The 9,151-nt window shown below is 46.9% G+C and overlaps 1 protein-coding gene across 4 annotated transcripts in view; it reads left to right on the top strand.

Moving 5' to 3' along the window:
• The window catches only part of LOC137431216 (pentatricopeptide repeat-containing protein 2, mitochondrial), a 30,744-nt gene that overhangs the window by 4,033 nt on the left and 17,560 nt on the right, over positions 1 to 9,151 (top strand). For all 4 annotated transcript variants that reach the window (XR_013624069.1, XM_068122294.2, XM_068122292.2 and 1 more), the window contains exon 3: positions 7,984 to 8,113. Coding sequence is in view for 3 of the 4 variants with exons in the window: in XM_068122292.2 (XP_067978393.2) it covers positions 7,984 to 8,113 (130 nt within the window). In the remaining variant the exon portion in view is untranslated. The remainder of the gene's footprint in view (positions 1 to 7,983; positions 8,114 to 9,151) is intronic.

The following is a 9,151-nucleotide window of genomic DNA, read 5'->3' as shown; positions in this document are numbered from 1 at the left end:
TAAGTTATTTAGTTGTTGCGTCTTCGCTAGTTTGTTTTGTTTGTTGTAATCTAAATGACCTTTCTTAAATTTAGATTTTATTTATATTTTATGAATAAGTTTATATTTTACATGTCCTTATTTTGAATAAAATGCATTTTTCACAAAAATAAGGCGAACAGGAAAGCGACATCTCCACTCATTTAGAATTTCACATACGAACAAACGAGAAACGCCATAACATACCTTAGTCTGGCATGTACTCGGGGTTGAGGCTTCGTGTACCACTAACGATGTGACCAATCAAGACTGATATCATACGGAGGCCAAAGACATCAAAATTAAACCAGGTAAACAGGAATAGGCATGTATAATAAGAACCGAAAAGAGGATTAAAAAAGGAAATCGCTGGGATGGTAAAACGGTATGATCGACAGATCGAGTTCCACATCTTAAGATCTTCATGCACAAACGGGTGTTGATTGCTCTGAAGGACACTTTTAAAAATTTAATACTCGGTGTCTCTGCTCATGGAGGAGCTAGACAACGAGGGGCAGCACATTCACCACATACCAATGGATATTGGGGGTGGAGGGAGGGTGGAATGGAGGCGATCGACACCCACACACAGGGGTAAGATTGACCCAGAAAGGATCAGAATGGGAAATATTCAGTGTGTGGATAAGGGATCGTGGGTGTGCCTGAGTGAACGCATGAGTTGGTTGGAAAGATTGAAGTGAAGAGAGTAAACCAGTGAACCAAAATAGGACCGACACAGGGTGACAACCTGGGGATGCCATGATGGGAGCCGACTTGGGGAGGTCATGGTGGGAGCCGACTTGGGAGGTTCTGATGGAGCCGTCCTGGCGAGATCATGATGGGAGTCGACCTGGGGAGGTCATGATGGGAGCCGACCTGGGGAGGTCATGATGGGAGCCGACCTGGGGAGGTCATGATGGGAGCCGACCTGGGGAGGTCATGATGGCAGCCGACCTGATGAGGTCATGATGGCAGCCGACTTTTTTTTTTTTTTTTTTTGTATACAAGATCGAGGCTCGTGAAAGAGCTAACATTAATCACACAAAAAGACAAACCGACACACAAAACACAAAAAACAAGGGGAGCGGCAGACAAGATGGGGAGAGAGGGGGAAGGACACAAAAGAGAGGGGGAAGAGAGGGAAAGACACAAACACAACATTTGAGAGCAGGGACATCGGGAGGACTTGGGGGGAGGTGGGAGAGGAATAAAACATATGAACACTGCAAGGACTCTGGGGTGAATTACCGGGCGTAGAAAAGATCAAGGTTTTCGATGGGGGAAGATAAGAGATGGTGGTGAACAGCTGTTTTAAAGACCTGGAGGGAGGAGTGGGATTGAAGGGAGTGGGGGAGTTTGTTCCAGAGGCGGGAGAAAAGGGGAATGAAAGAGTGAAGGTGAGCAGAGAGCCTAGACTTTGGCAGTTTAACCATAAGAGGGTTGCAGGCAGATCTTGTGCGACCTGAAGGAATATTGGGGGGACAGAGCACAGAGAGAGCTGGGGGAGCAAGGCCAGAGAGGAGTCGGTAGAAGACAGAAAGACCACCAACCTGCCTGCGGTGAGTGAGTGAAAGGCCCTCGGTGTTGACTACATCGCAGGAGATTCCAATGATTCTGAAAGCTTTGGCCTCAACAGCGTGAAGCCGAGCAAGGTGTGAGGCAGGAGCACCAGCCCAGAGGGGGGAACAGTATTCCATTGAGCTGCGGATGAAAGCCTTGTATGTGGTGAAGAGCTCAGGTGTGCCAAGGAAGGACTTCGCACGACGGAGGATGCCCAGTCGGCGACTGGCTTTGGAGGCCAGCTTGGAAATGTGGTTTTCCCAAGAAAGATCATGGCAGATAGTGAGACCCAAAAGCTTGAGCGACAGAACTTCTTGGAGAGGATTGTTGAGAAAGTAGATGGGAGGGTTGTCCAGTCGGTCCTTTCGGAGAGACATTGTAAGAGTGAGATTTGTCAGGATTGAAAGACATGTTCCACTTGTTTGACCAGTCTGTGATTTTGTCCAGGTCTGCAGAGAGTGAGGAGGCTGCAGACTGCCGATCTGAGGGATGAGGAATGGAGCGACAGAGAGTAGAGTCGTCAGCAAAGAGATAGAGAGGATTTTCAAGAGAGTCAGAGAGATCATTGATGGAGACCAGAAAAAGCACAGGGCCCAGAACACTACCTTGGGGAACTCCAGCCTGAACAGGAAGAGGAGATGAGAAAAACCCATTCAGGGCCACACGTTGACTACGACCAGAGAGGAAGTCCGCCAGCCATGCGTGGAGATTTCCATGGATACCAAAGGAGGAGAGTTTGGTGAGCAGAGCAGGGTGCCAGACCGTATCGAAGGCACGTGAAATGTCAAGGGAGACGGCTCTAATTTCCTGTTTGGCGTTGAGGACCTCCATCCATGGTTGAGAAAGCAGAAGCAGCATGTCCAGAGTAGAGTGACCAGGTCTGAAACCAAATTGATGATCAGAGATCAAGCCATTGGAGAAGAGGAAAGATTTAATATCTGAAGCAATGATTGATTCCATGACTTTGCTGATAATTGGGAGAAGGCTGATTGGTCTGTAGTTGCAGGGATCTGTTTTTGCACCTTTTTTGTGCAAACCGGTGATGTTGGCTGATTTCCAAGCAGATGGCAGATGACCTTGAGCAAAAGAGAGGGTGAAGAGAACAGAAAGAGGGAGTGAAAGAGCAGAAGAACATGATTTTAGGACCCGTGGGCTGATGCCATCAGGACCAGTTGCAGAATCAGAGTCGAGGGTTGACAGAAACTTTTCCACCTTGTCAGGAGGAAAGGACACAGAGTCCAGGAGCAGCTGGGTACGACTGGGTACGGTGGGTACAGAGAGGGATGGGTTTGGGACACAAGATTTAGAGGCAAACACAGAGTTGAGGCATTCAGCTTTTTCACGTGCGGAGTCAGCCGTTAAGCCGTTTGTGGTGAGGGAGGGGATGGAGGGGGAACAAACACCAGAAACAGATTTGACCAGACGCCACCAGGATTTGGAAGAGGGAGACAGATAAGAGAGTTCGGTCTTGAGAATGGTGAGATATTGTTTCCTGGCTCTCCTGAGGGTGGACACACACTTGTTTCGGGCTTTGTGAAAGGAAATGAGATTTCCTTCCGTTGGATTTGCTTTCCAGGAGACGAAAGCAAGTTGTTTCAGGGCAACAGCCTCACCACAAGATTCCGTGTACCATGGACGGGAGGAAGGGTATGACAACTGAAGACGAGATTGTATAAATCTGTGCATGAGAGAGAGCAATTTACTTTGAAAGAATTCCCAGGATGAGTTGATGTCAGAGGCGGTAGAGATGGGAGACCAGTCCAGATGATTGATGGCTGCTTGAAGACCGTGCCAGTTGGCCTGAGTGAAATGCCAGACTCGTCGACGCTGAGGAGGCTCTCTGAGAATGGTCAGAGAGATGTCCACTTTGACAAGCACATGATCAGATGAGCCGATTGGAGCAGAAGAAGAGCAGCAGACATTTTCAGGGAAGTTTGTCATAACCAAATCCAGAAGAGAAGATGCTCCGTTGACTGAGATCCGGGTCGGGAAATTGACAGATTGTGTCAGTCCCAGTGAGTCGCAGAAGTCCTTTGCTGAAGAGCCATGGCTGGTGAGAGAGGTACCCACACCCAGCCAACTGGCATGGTGACAATTGAAATCACCACATATGAGGAAGAGAGAGTTGGGATGGGTAGATAGAAGTTGGTCCATATTATCAGACAGTGAGATGTAGATGGAGTCATCACTGTTTGGTGGACGGTACAACACACATATGAACAAAAGGTGGGAGCGAAGGGGAAGCTGTAGCCAAAGGTATTCCTGGGGGTGAGGTGGAGAGAGGGCGAGTGAGGAAGAGTTTTTTATAAAGATAGCAACCCCACCTCCAGGACGAGGCTCAGCTCTATCATACCGGAGGAGGGAGTAACCTGGGAGAGATACCAAGGCATCAGAGACGTCATGAAGGAGGAAAGTTTATGTTAAGCAGATCACATCTGGTTTGTCAGAAGCAACCTGTAATGGAGAGGTCAGTCAAGTTTGAGCGAAGGCCCCGGATGTTTGAGGTCCATACCGTTAATGAAGAGGAAGGGGGAGCATCGGGTCCAGAACAGGGGGGGGGGGGGAGGGGTAGGGTAAGATGTGGAAGAGGAGGAAGAGGTAGGGAGAGCTGTTGAAGGTGTGTCAGAGATTTCAGAGATTTCAGAATAGCTTGGAGAAAGGGAAGAATGGGGCGGACAAAAGGTTTGATGGAGATTGGGTGAGGCACAGTGAGGTGTTATTTGAGGAGGGGGAAGAGCGAGGCAGAAGGTTTGGGGAGATGAAGGTGAAAGTTGGAAGGGGGAAGAAGCAGGGAGGATGCTTTGAGGAGGAGGGGTGAGAGGGGAGTCTAGGAGGGGAGGAGCGAGGGAGAGTCTCGGAGGGGAGGGGTGTGGGGGGAGTTTAGGAGGGAGGGGAGGGAAGGGGCAAGGGGGGAGATTTGAAAGGGATGGGTGATGGGGAGGATTTGGAGGGGAGGGGTGAGATTGGATTTTGAAAAGTGTACGATTCATGGGAAACGAACATTTTTTGCAAAATGAGTTTGAGACCTTCGAGTCAAAAATACGTTTGAGGACACTGGGGGAGGGGTGGAGTTCTGGATAGTTTAGGGAATGTAGAAAGGAGGAACTGTAAGAGATGGTATTATATATATTTTTTGGAATGATTGATTGTTGATTTGAAGTTCGATGCGCTAAAGCGTATGCAGGTGTGCTAGTGGGAGGTACTCGTCGAGTCGAGTATACTCGGTATATACTGACGTCGATACGGCTGTTTAAAAATAAGCCTTTTAGGGAGGTCATGACTTGGGGAGGTCATGATGGCAGCCGACCTGATGAGGTCATGATGGCAGCCGACCTGGGGAGGTCATGATGGCAACCGACCTGGGGAGGTCATGATGGCAGCCGACCTGGGGAGGTCATGATGGCAGCCGACCTGGGGAGGTCATGATGGCAGCCGACCTGGGGAGGTCATGATGGCAGCCGACCTGGGGAGGTCATGATGGCAGCTGACCTGGGGAGGTCATGATGGCAGCCGACCTGGGGAGGTCATGATGGCAGCCGACTTGGGGAGGTCATGATGGCAGCCGACTTGGGGAGGTCATGTCACTCGCAGAAAGTTGGTACAACCCAGCCTAACCTGGAACAACCCAATGCCATATCCCTTTGAAATCCCTTTTTTCTCTTCATGCGAGTTGTTGTGATCAATATTAAATATATCAAAAAGATGTAATGGGGGGGAAGGGGATCACATGTGCAACTTCTAGTATCCATATTTAACCAACACATGACAGTCTGCCCATATCCCACATTTAATGATTACTTTGCTACTCATTGCCTCTTGCGCAACATAGCAAAAGGAACATCAGAAGGAGAAGGGAGGACAGATAGACAAGGAGGGAATGTGGGTAACGATGAGGGGTAGAGGAGAATACAAGAGCTGGACAAGATGTTGGTTTAATGGGTGGAGAAAATATCATGGTTTTGGATGGAGGATGATTTGAAATGATGGTGAACTGTCTTGAAGATGTGGAAAGAAGAATGAGAATGAAGAGAGTGTGGAAGGTGGTCCCACAGAAAGGGGGGGGGGGGGGGGGGGGAAAGAGGAACAAATGAGTGAAGGTGAGCAGTGATTCTGGATGTAGGCAGTTTCACTTGGAGGGGGTTGCGTGTGACTTGCATCCTGCAGATACCTGGGAGGAGGAGGGGGACAAAGCCTGGAGGGGGCAGAGGGTGCAAGACCAGAAAGGAAGGAGAAGAATACAGAAAGACCACCGACCTGTCAGCGGTGGCGAAGTGATAGGCCCATAGACTCAGCTTCATCACGAGATTCCAATTATCTTGAAGGCCTTGGTTTCCACGGCATCAAGTTGAGCATGGTGTGAGGCAGGGGAGCCAGCCCAGAGGGGGGAGCAGTACTCCATCAATCTACGGATGAAAGCCTTGTAGATGGAAAGGAGCTCAGGTGTGCCAATGAAGAACGTTGCACAACGGAGGATGCCCAGTCTGCACCTGCCTTTGGAGGCCAACTTTGAATTGTGGCTTGCCCAAGAGAGATCATGGCTGAGAGTGAAACCCAAGAGTTTGAGTGACTTAACTTCTTTGAGAGGGTTGTTGAGAAAGTAGATGGAAGGGTTTGTGGTGCGGTCCTTTCGGAGAGAGAGAGTGAATGAGTGTGTGGGATTTCTCAGTTGAAATACATATTCCACATGTTTGCCCAGTTTTGATGTAAAAACATAGGGGCAATACCCCTGGCGCTCACCTGGTAGAATAAACATTATACTGCACTGACTAAAGGTATTTTAAACCAATTTCAATGCTTGCGAGAAGACAGGACAGCATGTAGAATCATACTAACATAATCACGAAACTTGAAAAAAAACAAATAAAAAAAGTACCTATTTTGGGGAGCAACTTCACCCCCCCCCCCCCCCCCCCCCAACCTGTATACCTCCTCAAACCCCAATTTTTTTTAATGCCACGAACAAACTTTGGTACATCACGGGTGGTGAAGGTTGCAGTCGAGTTTCATCAAAATTGTATGTGTAGTTTCAGAGAAGAAATCAAATGTGCCTATTTTAGGGGGTCAAATCTGGACCCACTTTGACCCCCTGTAAACCCATTTTGACTTAGATTTTCTTAGTGCCGTGAACAAACTTCGGTACATCATGGGGGATGAAGGTTGTGGTCAAGTTTCATTGAAATTGTGTGTGTAGTTTCAGAGGAAAAGGCAAATACTTATTTTGGGGGGTCAAACCTGGATCCACTTTGACCCCGGGTAGACCCCCTGAAACCCCGAATTTTTCTTATTTTATTTTTTAAATGCAGTGAACAAACTTTAGTCACAATACAACAAATATAATTTGTGCCAAATTTGGTCACAATCCCATCAGCGGTTTAGGAGAAGAAGTTTCAAGTGTTTACGGACGGACGAGACGTGCCATCGCATAAGCTCCCCTGAATTTCGTTCCAGGTGAGCTAACAATACACGGCATGATGTCTCAAAACGTTATAGATGCATTGGTGGGCAGGTTTGACGTATGTCGAGGAAGAATTGATGCGATTTTGGTGAACATCCGATTCTGGATACCAGAATCTTTATTTATTAATTAATGATTCTTCATCATTAAGAGATGGGGCTAAAAACTATATATAGCACAATATTTAAAAAGGTTGTAGATGGATTATGACAAAACTTGATGGATGAGTTTGCTAGGTGACAAGAACAAGCATAATAGATTTTGGTTAGGGTCCGGATACAAATCAGGCCTATCAATGGGATACCAAACATAAACTGTAACATAAACCAAACATAAACAAACAAACATAAACATAAACTCTCCCACCTCCACCCTCCTCCATCCTCCTCCACCCTCCTCTCCCCCCTCCACCGCCCCTCACCGCGCCCTACCCCACGCAGCTGGAGACGGTGTTTGCAATTGCTTGTGTGTCTCTCCAGGCCATAACTTTTTTTAGTATTTGAGCTTTTGTCATCAAATCTTCAACAAACCTATCTTATGAGAATATCGAGAAAATAATTTAAAATTGGGTCAAAATGTGAAAGAGCAAAGTCAAAGTGACTATAAATAGCCCTTATTACTTACTGTATCCCGTGGGTTATACCTAAACAAAAAAAGTTCCAAAAATTCCAAATGCAGGCTATACTTGTGTGAGGGTTTTACGGTACAGTAGTTTACCATATGGCATGTGACATAACGACAGCTAAGTTACCATAAATTATCAAGGAGATACAACGAGGCAGTTTTCATCCTGACCTAAGCCTCCTTCCGCTCCTCTCATTCTCCCTCCCCCTCCTTTCAACCTCTTGCACCCCTCAATGTTTTTATTTATTTTTTGATTTTGCAAGCATGGGATATACAATATAAAGTTTGTTGTGATTTTCCAATCTTTTGGTGCTGTGTCCCGGAAGGTAAATTTATGAATTACATCGATGACAAGATCACAAAGGATAAGGTCATCCTCAAGTCGGAATTGCTGACGTTGCTACACAGTTGTGAGACCGAGGAAGATGTGCAGCATTTGTGCAGGACAGTACGAAGGTTGTGCATAGTTTTGTGGTAGTGTAAATTGTGTGCAGCATCTCTTCTTATATTGCTACGATATTGTCTTTGGCACTGTGTAATGTAATAACTCCCAATGTCTGACAAGATGGTATACAGGAGTAGTACACTTAACTTCAAGCTGTCTAGTCTTGGCTCGATTCGTGACTTGATCATACACTCCTGGATTGGTGCTTCATAGGCAGGATATTATTGCATCACAAAGTGCACCGTCCTTCATATGTGCGTTAAGCTGGCTGTCCCGTCTACAAGCATTAGTTGGTGGATGTAAAATATCCCACAATGTTTTTCACAAAGAGTAAGTGAGGGATCGGCGGCATACTGAACAAATTACAAATCCTGTTTCCTTCAGTAAACCTTCAGGCTTGGCCACCAGGTCCATGAAAGACTTAGGCCAGCAGCTTTTCCTGACTGATGCCACAATGTGATTTCGTCATGTAGTATTACATTGTAATTCAGTTGTAATGGTTTCTACTCTGCATTGCTTTTATCGCTTCCTCATCTTCCTTCTCAGTTATCTTCTCTGCCGGTCCTAAAACTTGGTTACTCTCTATGTTGCCATCCCATTCATTCTCTGTATTCAACAGCATTTCCATATATCTTTTCCATCTTCCTTTAATTCCATCTGGGTCCACAACGATTTGTCCCACTTCATCCTTCAAGCAACTCACCCCCATCACATCACACCTCTCTTTCGCTATCTGCTTTGCAATCCTGAATACCGCTCTCTGACCCTCTTCCAAATCCAAGCGTTCTCCGAACATTTTCCTACACGCCTCCTGCGCCTTTGCTACCTCTTTCTTTGCAGCCTTCTTGGGTGCCTTATAACTTTCATGCTCTGCCTTTTCTGCCCCCGTACCCTTCGCCTTCTGCCACTCCTTGAACTTCTTCCTCTTCTCGTCAATCCTCTTTCGAACTTCATCATCCCACCACCATGTTTCCGAGTGCCTCGGTGGTCCTTTTGTCCATCCACATTAGGGTGTTCAGAAATTATATGGTGTGAAAATATTTTTTTTT

The sequence above is a fragment of the Myxine glutinosa genome, chromosome 7 (assembly GCF_964187855.1).
Source record: "Myxine glutinosa chromosome 7, kmMyxGlut1.1, whole genome shotgun sequence".
NCBI lineage: Eukaryota > Metazoa > Chordata > Myxini > Myxiniformes > Myxinidae > Myxine > Myxine glutinosa.
Note: the sequence above shows the minus strand (reverse complement) of the source record. Positions and strands in the feature narration are given on the sequence as shown.